This window comes from Pundamilia nyererei, unplaced genomic scaffold (genome assembly GCF_000239375.1).
Source record: "Pundamilia nyererei isolate P.nyererei 1_Seehausen unplaced genomic scaffold, PunNye1.0 scaffold00047, whole genome shotgun sequence".
Taxonomy (NCBI): Eukaryota; Metazoa; Chordata; class Actinopteri; order Cichliformes; family Cichlidae; genus Pundamilia; species Pundamilia nyererei.
In genome coordinates, this window is record NW_005187448.1 from 2,164,365 (window position 1) to 2,183,289 (window position 18,925).

Sequence of the window (18,925 nt, forward strand, 5' to 3'; positions counted from 1 at the left end):
TTTTCTAAAAAACCAAAACAGAACTTACTGCGTTACTCTAACTTTTTGGAGAAAGAAAATTGAGCCAACATGGCTTTATCAGGGGGACAGCTGCAGCTCCACCTCTCTATCCCACCTCCACGGTTGATGAAAAAGCCCATGAAACAGGAGGGGGGAAAAAAAGAAAAAGAGTCGTGTTGGGGCATGCGCAGATGGGTCGTTTCCCTCTTAGTTATCCTTTTTTTTTTTTTAGAGGAGTCAGTCGTTACGTCACGGACTCATCCACAGTGCTGGGGCTTGAGAGGCTGACCATCCACTCATGCTGCCACAAGCACAGGGAGACGTTGGCGCTTAGTCGGGAAAAAAGATTTTTACCATTTCTTTTTTCTTTTTTTTTTCTTTTCTTTTTTTTAAGTTTAGCACGGAATGAGCTGAACGGAGTCGGCAGCTGCAGAGCTTATTCTATACCAGCGGACGATTCTGGTGGCATGGTGTGGTGAAACAGAGACCCCAGCAAGCACAGGGAGACAGAGGGTACACTGTGCATCATGTTTGAATGCCGATAATCAATTAGAAATATACATGACTGTGCTGCAGCATTGCCTATAGCCTCATCGGGCTGTAGCAAGTCTCCCTTTATTGCAGAAGCCCGTCTCGAAGCGGCCAGCGTGCCGGACAATCTCACCCGGACCACTGAGAGGGTTCGGATGAGGTGGCTGCTTGGTTTTAGAAATCCGGCCAACTTTTTCATCTATTCCTTTCTAACCAGCAGTGCCATCGGGCAGTTCATCAGGAGATGGCGATGAGGTTGTTTTACTTGGGATTTATACTCTGCTTGGAGATCGCATCTCCTAACGGTGCGACCGTGGGTAAGAAAGCCTGTTGTGTTAATCTTGCATTGTGATACTCGAGAAAAGCATGAGCACTTTTTTTCCTCCCGTCTGCAAAGCATCTGCGCACAGGCCTGCGTTCACCAGAGTTGGAGCGAACACCATGAATAGGTTGCCGTGATAATAACACAGTGTGGCTCCTCGGAGGAGGGGGAGATCGATCGTTTTTGGGAAGCCTTTAAACGAGAGAAAGTAGCGCGCGGATAAAGCGGTGCTGTGGTTGTTTTTGGCCTAAAATCTGGCTGCGTTTTTTTAAGCAGAGCCCCTGTCTGAGCAGACAGAATGGGCCTCCCTGTAAGGATAGGAGACAGTCAGGTTAGTCATGCTAGAATATGAAGCAGGTAAAAGGCTATCACAACACTGGCACGAGCGACCTATTTTCTCACTGAAGACGGGATTTCTCACTGGCTGTGTCAGAATGCCCAAATCCACCTTGCATTTAATAAAAAAGAGAAATAAAAGATATATATTACATCTTACGGTTTTCAATTCAAACCAAGTCGGCTGGGTTTTTTCTTCTATTCACGAAATCGGTACAGCACGACTTCAGTATCAAACCTGTGGGAGGCATCGTTTAGGTCCGTTTACATGTTTGTTTTCAGGTACTTGCCACAAACGCAAACAACAGTTGAGTCTGCTTGCTTAATGGCGCGGCTTGCCCCGACGTGTAGCGTTTGGAGATGCCTGGAAATCACAGTGTTTGTGACAGCCAGGTCCCGAGTGATAGTGAAACGAACAAAACGTGCATTTATCCTGTTAAGTCTCAGCTCCACTACTACTCCCCACATTTTTCCCTGATGGCAATAATGAGCTATCAAATGCGCCAATGCTCTTGTGAGAATGCATTGCAGACCTGTTGAGCTGACAGCTTTCCCTTTTTTCTTTCTTTCTTTCTTTCTTTCTTTCTTTTCATATTATATATTGAAACTACACTCATATAATATAAAACTCATTCACAGGTGGTGCCATCATCCGCCTCTGGCCTGTTTATTTCTCTAGCGTAAGCTTACTTGAGTGCCCGAGAGTGAAGTAAGGCATTAACATCTGTTAATGCTACAGAGGTCCGCTCATTGTTTGGAGTTCTTATATAAGTTTCATCAGATTTTTTTGAGGGAGGCTGTCCAGAGGGAAAGGCATAGCTGAGGTTACAGGAGGGGGCAAGCTCCTCTTCCCCCTCCTCCATCACTATGTAACATCTGGACACAGGGAGGAGACCATTAATCCAACTTAAATGTGACTAAGGAGGAGGGGTGTTGTTGCTGAAGAGCTGGGAGGGTGTGGCAAAAAAAAAAGGGAAAAAGAAAAAACTTCACCAAGAGTCACATAACAATGAAAAATGTGATAGTCTGAAGTTAGCACAAAAGTTGCATCACAGGGAATCAGGGATGGAAACCATGGAGCTATATGTGTCTTATGTCATTATTAGCAGTTGATTTAGCTGAGGAACTGTGTTGGGCCAAGGGGAGGGGGGGAGCCCTAAGGCAAAGTTTTCAATCCTTTTTCTTATAGTGAGTGGGGAAAAATGAACAATTAATCATCTGGACAGATCCCTTTGTTACTTATCTTCTAATGAATCCACGAGTTTGTTGGAGAGTGTGAGGAGATACAGGCTGAATTTGAATTGATGCGTGCTCCAACTGTGTGATCACTATGGCTGTAACAAATGGATATTTTCATTAGTGATCTGGCATTTAAAAGAAGAAGAAGAAGAAGAAGTCTCTTACACAATTTATAGAGCCCAGAATGTCACATTCAAATGGCTTGTTTAGTCCATGTCTCAGGCCTAAACCCCATTGCTGTTTCAGTCAGAGCAAACAAGCAAAAAAAAGCAGCAAATTCTAACATTTGAGAAGATGGAACGTCATACGCTTTGTGTTTTGTGTAAAAGAAAGTTGAGATGTGAGGAGAAGAAGAAGAAAATTGAAGCTCCAGGTTTTTAATCGATGGTTTTCTTGGGCTGTTTATCAGTGTGGTTTTTAAAAAATCTCAAATAAGCCAGCTAAAGTTGCCAAATCGTGTTAAGAATTTTTAACAATCTTCTGACCTTTTAATAGTCTAAGTGATGAATCAGGAATATATATGGCAAACCTAACTGATTAATTGGGAGAGAATTGGCTAATCATGTCAGCTGTAATTGACATTACAGTAAATGTAGTTTAGAATTAAACAGGATATTACTTCATTATCTGATTCCTTTCTTTAAGGGTTTTTATGTTTCAAAATAACAGATTTCATCATGCTAAATGATACAATGTTAAATAAAACCTTAGATATTTTGAACCAATTACAGCAACACTCCTGTGAGGCCAAAGATATTGAGAAATGTTTAAATGTGGGTCAGAAGGGGTTGAATTCCTGAGGAGTCTAGAGTGAGTTTGCCTGACCCTCGTAACGAGACCTTTTCCTCTGAGCTGTCACTGGAAACATCTGCTGGAAAAATTTGGCGTCCTTCGTACAAATTCAACAGATAATAGAACTTGGATTGCTCTCTTCAGCTCCTTTGAGTGGAGGTCACTGGGGAGTGGGTTTTGTAACTTTGTGCACCTGAGAATGACTGTTGACTGCAAACCCATCTGCTGTAGATATCCCCCAGAAAGATTTCCTGCCATTCAGAGTCTTGTCAAAGAGAATTAGAAGTAAAAAGTAGGAGTAAAATAAAGCCAGATGTCCAGACTGTATACATTCTTTGATTTCTATGTGAAATTTAATGTAAAGCTTATGTGCAGGAGGTTTTGCATTCTTGTTCTTCTGGTTTGAGCAACAAATATTTGCGAAATGATGATAGCTGAAAGCGGTGTTCCTGATTGTTGTCGGTGTGAAGATCCACTTTTATCCTCCCACTTCCTGCGCTGCATCGCAGTCAACTGTGACTGGAAGGTAAAACGAGATTAACACAACTGTCTTCACTGTTATTGGCCACATATCGAAGGAGTCAGACCACAGTGTTTGTTGACTTTGAATAGCAGGGATGTGCTGTAATTGGTGTTTTCTACAAGTTACATCACTGTTTATTCTGTTCGGCTTCTAAAACCACAAAAAGAACCGGATTGGCTTTTTTAGCCAAATAGGAAGTGTGGGTTTGTGGTAATTAAGATCTGTAAGATATACTGTTTTTTTGCTTTGTTTTGTTTTGGGGGTTTTGCGACAGTTGACTCAGGCAACGTGTTTTAATTTGCTTTCGGTTCCCGTCCAGTGTTACTATGATAACTCTTAGAAATGTCATATTTTTTAAAGCTGCAGAACATGAACAAAACTGCAAAAGATTAAAACTTTGTTTTACATCTGGCACAGCTGTGAGACTACTGATCCTACAAGCGGAACACCTAGCTTGTCAGCTTTTGTTTTTTTGTTTTTTTAGAGACTTCCGATTTGTGTGTCAGTATTGTTGGCATGCACGCTAAGACGTTGGCAGCGTTACTGTCTTTGCGCTTGACTAGAGATCCGATCGATCGCAGAGACACTCGGCTGCTTTCACACCTGGGAAGAGGAGCGGATCTTTATACATGAAGATAGCGTCCCAATTTCATGGCTTGCTGCAATTTATTAAACTTGTTTACTTTAGTCTCAGTGGGTTTTTCCACTGGACGGTGACAGCACATGCAGAAAACTTTCATGGCATTCATGTGTTGAGATGGCAAAGGCACATCTACTGCTAGTTCCATAGTATGGTGTTTTACACATTGATCTTACAAGAGTTCCCAGTTCAATGCCAAAAAGAGTCACAAATCCCTTTAGGATTGCATCAGGAAGGGCAAAAGTACAAGCACTTTTCATGATGTTGCAGGGAAAAATAATTAGCGGTGGTCTTGCTGAACTCTTGTGTAACTCTTTTAACCTGTTGCAGTTTCTTCAGAGAATACTTCGACGACTGAACGCTAAGTGTAGTATTTGACTTTAACTGTTTTTGCAGCGATCCATAGCTTTTTATGACAAGTTAAAAAAATTAAAAAGCTGTGTCCTCCTGTTATTCTGAAGGAAATTTATAATTGAAACTTTTATTTACAAGAGACAACTGTTCATTAGCTTTAACTAATCGATGCTGGTGCTGAGGTACCAGCTGTGTTTTAACATCTTGAGAACATTTTGTGAAAACACACAAAAAAAGTTGGGATTTCACAGCCCGGATTGATGATTTCACCACTAACAAAGAGGTCATCTGTTGAGATGTGAAGTGGATGACAACTCATTTGTGTATTGTTTGTGACTCATTCCAGGCATTTATTGAGCCAGTAACATCCCCCCTCCTGCCTCCTTTAGTCTAATGAGGGATTCATAGCAATCCAGTCACATTAAATCAAAGAAACAATCATCTTCCAACTCCTGTCAGCCCTCCTGTTTGTGGCCATAGTGAATTGGTTCCTTATTCCTACCTTTCAGGATTTGCAAGCATCTGACTTGCAGCGAATGCCTCGATTTATGTGGTCCAGCATTAATTTCTAGCTCGCAGATTCTGTTTTCATAACTGCTGAATCTGGGTTGACTTTTCCTCTGTGGCTTCACGGAGCCATGTTCTGCAGAGACTACAGGGTTTAGAAGAGCTTTCGTTCGGCAGACTCTGAGCCTACTTACATTTTCTTTTATATCCATCAATCAAATTAAGTCAATGCATGTCTTCTACTGCATTGCATTTTACTGCGCAGGCTTTTGAAAACCTGCAGAGCCTCATCGGGTTACATGTGAGGTCAAAGCTGTAGACTTTTGTTGTGCAGTGGCACAACAACAAGCCTCTTAGGCGCTAGAGAGAGGCTAACTCTGACTCGGGCTTCTGCTGTTCGTGCATGTTTAGCCTCAGTGAAATGCCTGGTGTGGTTTAGATTTTGAATAGCCAGTGGATACAAATTCACTGTGAGCTAGTTTAAGTGCTTCAGCACAAAGCCAAGTTGTTGCTGCTTCAGTGGCCTGTGAAGGGCCTTAGGTCAGATTGTGTTTATCACCATTGTATTGTTCTGTTCTATACATGTGAGGCTGTACTTTATTTTCCACCCTCTTCTCACTGAAAGTGCGCTGATTTTGGTTAGAAGAAAATGCTCTCTTCCATCTGAATAATTAATGGAATACAAAAAACATTGGCTACTTGATTTTCATTTTTTACACATAATGCAGGGATACTTGCTTTGACTTTCTGCTAAACGAAGCACAGAAAACTCGCTTTAAATGTGACCTCAAGGCTCTAATTACAGCCTGTAGTTGGGTTGTGCGTGTTTTGGAGGTTTTTGTTGTTGTGTGTTTTTTCTCTCTAAGCTGCTCTGAAAGGTTTGTGCGCCACATAGAAGGAGCGGGAAGGGCCGAAGTGATGGGTGATGAGGAACAGCCCTGGTTTCATTCCTACTTTCTCATGTCACTGTCATCACACCTAGTAGCCCAACTGAGACCCAGAGGCCCATTAATTTTTTCACAATAAAATCCATGCTCTATTGCTCAGCCTCAAAATATTCCACAAGGGCATTGATCGGGTTGAACTCTGGGATGTGCTCAGTTTTAGATGCATGCTTGTGAAACAAAAGTGCCTTTTAATATATCAAGCTGTTTGTTTTTTGTGCCTATATAGGACAGTCCGTATAGCGGTGATATACTGTTTTAACTATGCCGAGCTTCTGGTACACAGCAGTCAAACTGAACTTTTTTAACCCTTTGCTAACAGGCTAGCAAAGAGAAACAACCAGTTTTTCTCTGGAATTCAAAATGAAAACTGTAAGGCTCCTTTAAAGTCTAGCTGTTCATCTGTAACTGATTGTCTTTTTGAGGCAAAGCTATACATATGAAACCAATTAGAAGGTGCTGGAATGTGCTACATGGATCTGGAGTTGATCTGTACAGCACGGATGGCCATATTGAGTCAGACAGATTGGGAGGGACGAAATTGGGTCAGTGTGGTGCCCCAGCTGGTGATAGTGTCTGGAGGCCTCCATCACTTGGCAGCTGAATTGGTGCCACAGCACCATTTACTCACCACCACATCCTGTTCCACCCAGCAAACTTTCTCTCAACCTTAAAGTTTTTGGATTGGATAAAAACAAAGCAGCACGTATATTTCATCTTTATAAAAAGCAAAACAAAAAAGGAGTGAAAATACTATATTCTTGTAAGGCACTCGGGAGGGATGTTTCTAGAAGAGCCAGGCTCTGTATACATTCAGGTATTTGCTCATTCGCTCGTATTTAATGCTTTTTCCTATGTACAGTGCTTGGGGGCAAGTCAGTGTGTCCTGTTTAGACAGTGCAGAGCTTTAGCTGCTCAGCATAAGGAAGTACAGTGTGGCCTCATACAAGTGATGGTATGCTAGAAGTCAAACCCAGTCAGCCAAATGGAGCCTGAGCATCCACATAGGAGGAAGTAGCTCAGTGATTTAGAGCATTTTGTGGGTGTCAACACAGCATTTGTTCAAAAACCATTAGTGACAACAGTGTGGAGGATTTTGTGTCAGACAGTCATGCTTAGTCCTTTGGTCTTTCCTCACAGCACCAAGGAAGGAAGGTGCAGTTAAATTATATCAATGAAGAAAAATGAAATTTGTGGTATTTGCTCAGTTGCACAGTTAGTTTTCATTGACTATTAACCAGAAGAAAACTCTTGAATGTTGTTGTTTGTTTGTTTTTTATTGGTAAGTAAAATTGCATAGCACACAACATCACAAATATCAAGGTAGAATTGGTCTCTACTTTCTAATATTTCAACCAAGATCTTCATTTAGTGTCCGTACAGTTCTCCTTCACCGCCTAAGAGGTTTAAATTATTGTTTGTTTGTTTTTTTAAAGAAAAAAAAACTAATCCTGTTTCTATTGGATGCATATTAAAGACACTTTGGTAGCATATTGGCCTTCACTTCTAGCCTTATGTTCACATGGAAAGCTTTTAATATCTTTCTCTCTACAAAGATTTCTTCAGTAAAATACATCGTCAGTGCAACAGAACTGAACTATAATTAAATAATAGACTTTGTTTATGTGGAAGCTTTTTTTTTCTTCTTTTTTTAAAAATGCTTTAAATAACAGCCGATAAATATTTTTGCACACAGTGTAATTTGTCTGCAGAAGCTTGTTTTCCTGTAGAGTTTCCAAAGTTGCAAAAACTGAGCAATGGTGTGAAGTTCTAAACTCTTGAGGATTTCACGTTAGGCTCTGAAGGTTATTTTTCTCATGTTTCTCTCTAATTAGATGAGTTTTTGCTTTAGCAGATACCCACAGGATGTTTTTTTTTCTCAAATTATCTTTAGCGTGGAAGGATGTGGTTGTCATACCTGATCTTTTTTAAAGTTGTGAAAAACAGAAGGAGTTGTTGTTTCTTTCTAAAATGTGATATTCCACTCGTTTTGTGGTTGCAATATATTCGATGCTGTTGAATTTTCTAGTATTTAGTCACAGAGGTTTTATGAAGTTGCTGTTAAGCTCTGCCAGGAAAAGCTTTAGTTGGAATGGCATTATCGGGAGGGAACTCTGTTGAACACCAGCCTTGTACAAGCTCATGAAAGTAGAGTATATTCATTGATTCAGGAGCCTAAATAAAAAGTGTACACATGACTTTTTTTCATGTGAGTACTAGTACTTTAACAGCCCAGTTTAATTTGGACCCTCACCTACCCACCCATCCCCAAAACTGGCATTAGCTGTGGAAAAAAACAATGACTTTGAAGCCTGAATTAACAATTCACATCTCTGTTTGAGATATTTCAGTGGGCTTTGAAAAAGCACTGCTGAAGGGGAGGGTTGCCAGTCTTCCTCTCCTTCTCCAACCCCTCCTCAGCCACAACCTCCAATTAGACTCGGAGGTTCTCCCCTCTGCGGTCATTTCATGCTGGTGTGTAAAGGGATGATAAAATTAGATCCCACAGAATTTTATTTCCAGTTTCATGTCAACTCACAGGCAATAACTGGATCAGCGTAGCTGCTTCACACAGCATCTAAAGTAATACCTTAACATAGAGGAGGTTTCAATACTTCAATTCATTTCAGCTCAGCTCAACCAGTGACGCTATTTTTGGGGTGTTGGCTCTCTAGATAGAGTAAATCAAGACATATGAGCACAGGCTAATGTGTGTTTTTCGCCATCCAGAATGCACCGGGGCATCAGTAGGCTGAAAGAAAGCAAAAGTAACAGGCTGGCCTCAGGCCATGGCTAGCTTCCATCTCTCATGGTCTCTGTCCATTCTTATACTGCTTCCCTTTCTCACTCTTACAGTATCTCAGATTTAGCCTCCTATCGGAGCCTTGTGACATTTAACAGATTCTGGAGTATGATGTCTTAAAGCTACATTTAAGTCTTCTTCTTCTGCACCACTTGAAACTGTTTGTAAGCTTTCCTCCAGCCTTTGTTTAAGAAGAGAGAAGAGAAAAAAACTCAAGGCTGTAGCTCTGCATTTTAAAATCTAGCACTCTCTCTTTATCTCCTTGAGTATCAAGGTGTTGCTGTATAATGGGAGTGCTGCAGTTTGATCCCTGCAGCCCTTTAGATTCTTATTGTAGTACAAAAACATGACACTCAGAAGTCTTATTGCTTTACTTAAACATACATTGTCCGATGGAGAGAAAGAAAAGTCCAGTTCCAAAGCCTTTAGTCTGACAGTCAAAAGAGACGTGATTGCAATGATACACTAGCGCCGCGCTCTCTTGTGATTTCAGTCACATCCTGGCCCGCTTGCGGTACACCCCTCCACCACTCACCCCAAACACCTCCCTGCCTGCCAAGTACATAGGGAGGCAAGTCATCCAGGGTGAGCGAGGGCTCAGTCACTGCAGAGAATCACAATGAGACTGTTGGTGCTGTCCTTCCCAGAGCATTGCTGCACAACAGTACAGTAACAACAACCATTGTAGTCTCTCTCTTTTTTTGACCACTCACATAAAAGAAAGCAATTGCTTTGTGCTTTTCTAGCTGCCCATTTTCACTCTTCTGTATGCTGAGAGGAAATGTTTGCACAATTTCAGCTTTCTCAAGGTTAGCTAATATATTTAAGAAAAATGATGAAAATTGAGTTTAGTACTATAAGCTTAAATGAGCTAAATTACAAAAACGAAACCCTGCTGGGGACTTGTGCTGTTACTAGTAGCAGGGGTGTCTGAAATTAGGAAGCCTTAGGTGCCCCCACCCCCTTCTGTCTGTCTTTGGTTAGGTTACCTATGCTGTACGGTTCACTGCCAGGTGAAGAGAATCCCACTGATAGTGTGTGATATATTTAACCTAAATGTTTTTGTTTAGTACAAAATAAAAAAAAAACCTTTCCCGCACTCCGAGCAAAGTTGTTATTTTTCTCTTTTAAGTTGGGGAAGAGCGAGGACCAAATATAATATCAAAATTGTTCCTGTGGCTTGATGCCACTAAAATATGTTTTCAAGCCTCTTGCTGTAGGTAGAGCTCTGTGTGACATGGGTTTTTGTAAATTCAAACATGTCAGCACTGTCAGACTGCTGATGTGTCAGGAGCATTGCTGTGGTGTGGCTAGCCTGTGTGGTACGCCTCAGCAATCTCTGCTGACTTGCTGCCCAGGACTACCGTGTTCTGCAGTTTCCCATGGGTCAGGCAGCGACCCAGGGGACCCATGTGCCGTGGCCCAGTTGTGCTTGAGCCACGACACATGAAAGAGCCTGTATAGTGAGAATTTAAAACCAAACAAAACACAGCTTCAATAGTAATTTAAAAATAGTAGCATGCTGTTTCCTCTATTGCAGAAGAAAAGGGAGAAACAGCAAACAAACACAGAAACGTTGTTGGTTGTGGAGCTTTTTTTTCTGAATGCCTTTTCTTTTCTTTTCTTTTTAAACTTTGAACACAAAAAGCACAGTTGTAACTTTTTCATGTTGCTTTGCCCGGCTGAGTTAGGATCTATGCGGTTTGAATTTGGAAATTAGAGTCTGTATGGAGGAGAGTGTGGTTTTTTTTCTGCTTCCATTATAAAAAGAAAGTTAGTCTGAGCTCCTTCAGTGACAGGCTGCTGCATCCTAGATGCATGAAGGAGGGTTTCCGCAGGTCCTTCCTCCCTGCAGCTGTCAGACTGTACAATCAGAACTGCTCCCAACAAACACAGATGTTTACATCTGCGCTGTAACTGCAATAATTTAATCAACCGATTCGGACTACAACCTGGTTTGCCTCTTACCTGTAGTTATTTTTATTTAATTTAATAACTGTACAGTACTCTCTGTAAATAGTAACCATTGTCCTTAATGCAAATATGTAAGAAAAATTGTGCATGTTTCTGTTCTGTGTCCTGTGTACTGTTTGTTTGTATATGTGTCTTTTTGGCTGCTGTTACAACCAAATGTCCCCTTGTGGGACAATTAAAGGTCTATTCTATTCTATTCTATTCTATTCTATTCTATTCTATTCTATTCTATTCTATTCTACCAGTATTAGAATTTCATTCATTTTTAATGTGATTTTTTTTCTCTAAATTTTATGATTCTATGACCATCACCTTTCTTTCCTGCTTTTCTTTTTCAGCTCCCAGCTCCAAAGCAGACGAGCAGCCCAAGACTTGCAGCTCTAAACAGTTTGTATGTAAGGACCAGGTGACCTGTATCTCCAAAGGCTGGCGCTGTGATGGGGAGAAGGACTGTCCAGATGGCTCAGATGAATCTCCAGATATCTGTAAATATTCTACATGAACAGCTACCAAAACCTGTGTGTCACCTGCAGTAAGGTTGGGCGATTGGACAAATATATTGACTATCGACGATGGGCTGAGGCTATCGATCGTTTTTACAAGGGCGATTTATTTATTTGCCCATGAGTAAGTTTGCTTATAATGTTGGTTGAAGCTAACAGAAGCAGTCAACAGAAATAAACAAAAGCGCTGTTTTAACGGCGCTCTCCACAGCTGCGAGCAAATGCACCCTCCTGAGACTGCAGCAGCGATTCATTTACTCAAACTCATAACAGAAAGAAAGGACGACAGTCGCCTGTTTTCAGAAAAAAACCAAAAACATTTTATTTAAATAAATAAAAAAACACAACGGTGGGGAAGGAAACAAATAGAAACTTGCTTATTTTTTCCAGTATAACCGTGTTTACAGGCTGTTCCAGTATATGTCTGTCTTACACACTCAACCAAACAACAAATAAGTTAAAAATCAAAATGTCTCTTCCAGCCAACATTTCCGTGCCATGTGTGACATCAATGGGAAACGTTTTTCATGCATTTTCCACCAAGCCAATTAGGTTGTCCATGTTTGGACTTCTTTTGTGTTCTAAGCACGCAAATCAGTCCGTGCATGATTACATTGCTACGCCCATCAAAAAGCCTGTGCATGCGTAAATATATCGCCTATCATCAGTTTATTGGACTGACAATTGTTGGTTGGAAAATTCTTACGTATCACCCAACCTTACCCTGCAGCCATATTACTGGTACTTTCCTGCTTTGGCCGGTGCACTGTAATCAAAATGAGGAGCCTTTTGGAGAAAAAAGTGACCTTTTTTATAGCCCATGCATCACGGTGTATTTTCTGCATATGATGTAAGACATCAAAATGACTAGCCTTAAATGGCTTTGAAGACACAGCAGTGCAATGTTCAGACAGTTTAATTTAGGACTGAATAAGGAGGCAGGTTTGTCTCTTTCTGCAAAGAATGCTGCTCGGCTGAATTATGGCTCTTCTAATGTGGCCTTGTTTAGTCTGAATCTTCAGGGATGTGTCTGCTCTTGTCTGGACTCTTGCGGGATCTGTCCCAAAGACTCTTGTCCCAACCACTCACATCTAACAGCTTCTCCATCCATAAACTCTCTCTGGTAAAAGCCTTCCTGCTGTTTATATGGAGACGCTAATGATAATATTATTGTGCCACACCTTACATCTCTCATAGGATTCTCACCGTATACTGGCATGCAAAGGCAAGGCAGTGACTCGCAGCGTTAACGGTCCTAGTTACTGTGGATGTAATATAGCCCAGCAGTAACGCACCACTACTCATAGGATGCTGTGATCTCCTATATGTAAAAGTGCTGAAATGGAGAAAGTCTCATTTTCCTTTCCTATAAAGTAGAAAGAAAGAAGAGATGATCTGTGTCTCATTCAAACTAAAAAGAAAGGATTCTCTAATCTACTTCATCTGTCACGACCCCATATTTAAAGAGTCATGCACATTTTACCGTGATAATTTACTGCTAACAGCCAAACTCTTTCTTTATTAGTTTAGCTAAGGACTTTACTTTTTTCTTTTTAAAGGCGTTTTGGAAAAACAAAACGTGTGTGGTCCACCTAATTCATTCTAGCAAGATGCAGTTATTCAATTTCTGCCCTTTTCTACCATGCAATTGAACTGAGTGAGGTCTGCAAAGCTCTTATGTAATTTTGGTGACACAAACAATGGTGTGATTCATCTTCTGCAGGGAGAGATGGAGAGCAGGGTTTCACCAGAACATCAAGATATGTTCTGCTCAATTACCCGCTTCCCATGGGCTCTACGCTGCCTCTCGTTTTATCTTTTAGTTAAGGCGCTTCTTTACTCGCATTTGGTTTTTTTTAAAGCATCCCTAATAAACATGTTACTGCAGTAAATGCACGTTCTCGCTGTGCCGCTCTGTGTTTGCAGTCTAATAAGTAAATTAAAGGCCGGGCGCCTTTTAAGTATCACAAAGAAAGGCGGCCAGACTGTGATTTTATCCAAAGTCTTTTAGTTGAGCCATCCATTAAATTTGAGTAGTGTTTAGAATGGAGGGCTGCAGATAAAGCTACAGAGCGAATGGGCCTGAGCCAGCAGAGATGGAGTCAGAGACTCTGAAAGAGTATGGCTCCAAAGGTTATTTAAAATCCTCCTCTGACTCAGAGGAATGGAAAAGTCTTTTTCCCTTTATCCTGGCTTTTCCATTCACAGGGCGAAACAGTTTGCAGGTCATCGGTCTGGTTACTCCCCTACTGGAAAGCATCATAGGATGATCTGTGCAGCTGGCTGTACACACAACTGAGCTGTTATGGAAATGGTAGATAAAAAGGAAGGCAATGATCCATGTGAAAGGGCTGAAATCTGGATTAAGTGCAGAGGCTTTGTTTAGGTGCACTGTTTTTATGTCGAAAAGTTCACTGTATCCTGTGTTTATCCACTGCTTTATTTTATCAGCTTCAACGTTTACAAAAGCAGTCTAACTTTTACTTTCAAACTTATGTTGATGGCAGAGAATTACGAGAAGTTCCCCTCTCTCTAGACTTGCGTTTCGACATGCCTCCAAACCACAGTCTAATTTTGTGTGTTAATGTTGACGCGAAATAGAGTGGTGCACGCTACTATAATTACGACATTATCTACCGTTTAAGTTAATTACCATCTGCACACTTGGTCTACAGAGAACACTTACAGGGATATCGGCTTAGAAAAAAAATCATTTCCTCCCAATCTTCCCCTTTTTCTTTGCTTTCTAATCATCTGCTCCTTGGCTGTGCTTCTATCCCGCTAAGGGATTGCCCCACAGTCTGTCCATCCTGTAAATCAAACAGTGACACTGCAGGCAGTGCACGCAGCCACATATGAAGCTTTTCAAAAGTTCAAGTAAGAATCTGCTTGGTTTATTCTACTCATCCTTTTGCTTGTTTCTTGACACCGGTCCAGCTAATTGGACTGATGCATGTGTCGTTTCTGCTGAAAATTACACCTGCTTTGCTTACAGTGATCATGAATTCACTTGCTATCAGAGTGTGTGAGAGGGGAAGTCGTAAATGTGTGTATTTGTCTGGATCTTTCATCTACACCTCAAGTATCCTTTCTGGAAGTAAGGGTGCTCCTCAGTATCATACTGTCTGGAGGCCTAATTGCCTGTCATTTCCAAGCCACTCATCCAGGCTGTAATTATGTGGAGAAGCTAAAGACGAGCTTCACCCACAGTAGCAGGGTAGTAACACTGCATGAGGCGCTAGCTGTGACTGGGGTGCTAGCTTGATCCAGGTGGGGGTGTCAGTATTGTGTGTTAGCGTTATTAGTCTGAAGGCTTATTTATCGCAGGGGCATTGAAGCTGAGTGGTGAGGCGGTCCATGTATGAACATGTGGTTTTTGGAGGCGGGGTGGGAGGGGGTTGCACATGGAATTACGCAGGCTTTCTGTGTATGGGCCAGTGTACACCTCCCTCTCAAACATCCATCATGAGGTTGCCTGTACAGACTCCTGTCTGTCAGTGTGACCCTGTTAGCCACTCCCAAGGACTGCACTGGTTCCCCCTCACTGCGTGGCTTCAGTTCAGTCCAGACAGGCCATTTCACCTCAATTACATACAGGCTTAGGTCTCAGGAAGTCCCTGACATGTGGCCTCGGGGCAGGAGTTTGTACTCTGTGTGTCTCGGCGATGGTGTTCTGTTTAGGACTGCTGCTTTTTAAATGCTACTATAGGTAGTTGTAGTACGTTGCAGAATTGGCCCTATCTGGCAGATATAAAGTGGTCAGGGACAGGTGTTTGGGCTGTTATATCAATGCAGGCCTTTAAGTGCATAGAACTGATGCAGTGTGGGATAAAGAGATGTGGATAAAAGCTTGCTATCACGCTGTGCTTATTAACCATCCAATTTACCTTTATGCTTGTGCACACACTTCCACACGAGCGGTATTTCTTAGAATACAAAGGTTTATATAACTAGTTAGTACCACAAACAAAAGTAAATCCTTTGAGACATTGTTACTCGCACTGTCACTGACATTCATTAGTATTCCTGCTGGTTCCGTTCAACAGCAACAGCAGCTTTTTTTGGCACTTTTCTTTTTTAGTTTTAGAGGGATGGGGAAAGCATTTCACCGAGGTCTTGAGATTTTACAGCAATAACTGACTGACTAATCTTTTTTTATACATGACAATTATAGCTTTCATTTCAAGCAGTCCTGGTTAGGGCTTATAGAGGATGCTGCTGGTAAAATCAAAAGTGCTGTGTAGTTACTTTGCTTCCTTGTCACAAGCACTTGCTCTAAAAAGAAGGGAAAAAGACTCCTCCTCTCTGTATGTCAAGTCTGTATGCAATTATGATTCTTGCATGACCCACATTCAGTGTGGTTGAGCCAGAGAGTGGGAACAGATGTTTAAAGAAGTCTAGCATGTGAGCACTTTCTCAATCACGAGAAGCACTTTCCATGCAGGAATCCCTTTTAACATCAGATTCAGCGATTGTCTGCCTCTAATTTGGTAGTTTGGTTTTTTTAAGTCTTCTGATTTAACATGAAAATGTTCACAGGATGACTTTAAAGAGGCAGTTGAATTGCATCTCAGTCATGCAAATACACAGCTTTTCTTTCCTCATAGGGTATCATCAAGTCCCATTCAGGGGGGAGAAAATGACCTTTTAATTGAAAGTAGTTAGCTCTTGTAAATATTAAGATACTCCCTGTACTCACACTATCAGTTTGGCATGATAACTGTCCCCATTGGCTTATTGATGTGGCGAGTATGTTGTGTAGATGCAGTCAGACACACACGTTGATTTGTTTTCCTTGTTGATGGCGGAAAGTAATTTTGAGGGGATATGCATTGGAATGCACTTTCATAATGAAACGGAGGGGCTCTTGTCCAAAGAGGCTAAAGATATTTAATGAAACTATGACCAAATCTGGACCACAAAACACACACTGCTTTCTATGAAATGTTTATTTCAGCTTATTATCATATTATTTCATCTTGGGTGTTTGCACCATTACAGTTTGCTGTAATGAACATATTGGAAACTCCTTCAGAGACTTTGATGCAATGGTGTAGTGGCACAGTGCTGTACAGCGCATAGTACCTCACAGCATATAGCTTGCCTCCTAGCCCAAACACTGTGCTCCATGTCAGTGCATGCTGTGGCCTGGGCCCGAGCTAATGAGGAGGTCTGATGGGGAGATTGAGCTATCATCTCCACGCAGCTGCCTGAGGCGGCTGCAGGCCACACAACAAGGTTATCTGTCCATCTCTTGCCCTTGCGCCCCCTCTGGACGCTGGCCAGCCTGGTCCCTTGCCTGTCATGCATCAGCAGCCTCTCCAGGACAACCATGTCTTGGCGGCCGCTGTCATGGTGGGATGGGATGCAGGCATGGAGTCATGGGAAGAAGGAGCTATTCCTACAGAAAAAGCCTTTGTATAGGAGAAAATGAGCAGATTAGCGTTTAGGCTGAGGAGGAAAATGGAAATGTCTTTTTAAGGCTCTGATCCTCTTTCTGTTGAAACAGCCTTTTACAGTAATGTTTGGGGGGTTGGGGGGGATCCTTTCATGGCCTATAATCAGTCATGTAGCTGTAGTCACAGGGGGCACTAGGCAGGGGCAAGAGGGTCTGTAGTGGCAGTGGCTGACACACTGCTTCCACAGAGGAAGGAGAAAAGCCCTGTAAATCCCTCTGGTCTATAGCCCTGAGCCCTCCTCAGCTTCACCAGCCTATCAAAAGACCACGATCGCAGGGCTTTCACACACCACGCAGACACCACTTCCCTTTCTCTGCTGTCTCCGACACACCCTGTCTCCTTCCCAACATCTTTCTCTTTGTCCCGTGTCTGTCCGTCTTCCTCCCTGTCCGGTGGCTTAAGTAGATTCATCTCTGTTCCCTACTCGTTATGGTTCCTATGCAGTCTCTTTTGCTTGCGGAGATGACTTTTTTGTAAATATTTTTTTGCAACAGCTTTTATACAGTAATGGTTTGAGTGAAACAACCTATCAATTATGCCAGCACATTTGGGTAAACAAGGAGGTGAATAGATGCGATGTGCTGCTTCACTCGAAGAATTCAGCCTGGAGCAATAATCCACACAAGCTTGGAGGGCTGCTAAAATAGTTTTTAAATCTGTGGATTAGTTGTTTGATTATTATTATTTTATTTAGGATATTCATAGGGCTAAAGTGTCCATAGCAGGAATAACAAAATCTAAACTTCAACCATTTTCCAAACTACTAGTTTGACATGATTTTCTCTGTCTGCAGGCAGATCCTGTGCTTGGTCTGTGTTTAGCTTGAAATAGATAAATGTACTTTTCCCAACAAAATAGTGAAACTGAAGCAAAGTGTGTATTCATTTTAACGCTCATTGGAACTTTTGGAAGAGAAGTGCTGTTTTTTTTCCAAATATGTTTTGCTATTTAATGAGTTTACCGTTGCTGAACACTTTTGTAGTCATGTCTGTGTGCATGATACTCAAACATGAATTTTGGGTCATTTGCACACGATCCTTGTCAGTATCTTGATTGTACCATGCAGAGAATGACAGAGGTATTAGATACACAAAACCTACAATACAGTTCAGTTGTGGCATTGTATTTATTGTACTGTTTCATTACAATTGCGTAAAAACTAGCACACACGTCTGCTCCCAGTGGATTTCTCCTCAGTAGGCTTTGCCATAGTCATGTGCTCATTTTGTATGCCGCTGCAAAGTGTGTGACTCCAGAGTGGGGAGAGTCCATCAGTGGGCAGGCCTGCCTGTCACCCTGCGTGACATTTTAATTCGAGCTGACAGCAGACTGTATGGGAGTCAGTCAGGGGCTGCTATGGAACCCAGAGAGCAGGAAGAAACGCGGGCTTTTATGAGCAGAACAAAAGATCGACAGGGGATCTAAATTTAAGGTAATTGCATAACTACTGAGGATGGGGGATGGTTGGATCTGAAGCCTGAGGTGTAGGAGGGAAGCGCACATTAGGAAAGACCGTCTTTCACTGGTGTCCATCAGTAAAACCTTAGTGGAACCCACGACATACAAGGGATAGCTGTGCTTATTTTTGAAGGTGATGCATTATCTAAAGTGTGCACTGTGCTCTTGGCAAAGACTGCACACTGCAATAGAAATGCCGTGACAGTTAAACGAGTTTGGCATTGCAACTCAGTTTGTTTTACAATGAATCTCAGATAATTTTTTTCACATGTGATACGTTGAGAATGAAAGAAGTAAGTCACGGAGAACAGTTAACAATAAAGATCCCGGAGGCCGCTGTGAGGTTATGCTTATATCACTGTTAAATGATCCTGATGTTTAGTGCAGCGACGTAATGATCCTCATTCTGCTCACTAATAGGTGTGGGAGTTGTAATTTTCCCTCTTTCTGTCTCAGTAAAGAATCTCTGCAATCTCAGAGTGAGGTGGCTTAATAATGCTAAAGAGTAAAAATGTCAGTAAAATTAATAAAATGTAAATG

The 18,925-nt window shown here is 41.7% G+C and overlaps 1 protein-coding gene across 2 annotated transcripts in view; it reads left to right on the plus strand.

The window, feature by feature from the left end:
* Window positions 1-256: 256 nt before the first annotated feature.
* LOC102197286 (low-density lipoprotein receptor-related protein 1-like) overlaps window positions 257-18,925 on the plus strand; it is a 77,111-nt gene continuing 58,442 nt past the window's right edge. For both annotated transcript variants that reach the window (XM_013910695.1, XM_005732569.1), the window contains exons 1-2: window positions 257-848; window positions 11,304-11,450. In XM_013910695.1, the coding sequence (XP_013766149.1) occupies window positions 776-848; window positions 11,304-11,450 (220 nt within the window). In that variant the 5' untranslated portion in view covers window positions 257-775. The remainder of the gene's footprint in view (window positions 849-11,303; window positions 11,451-18,925) is intronic.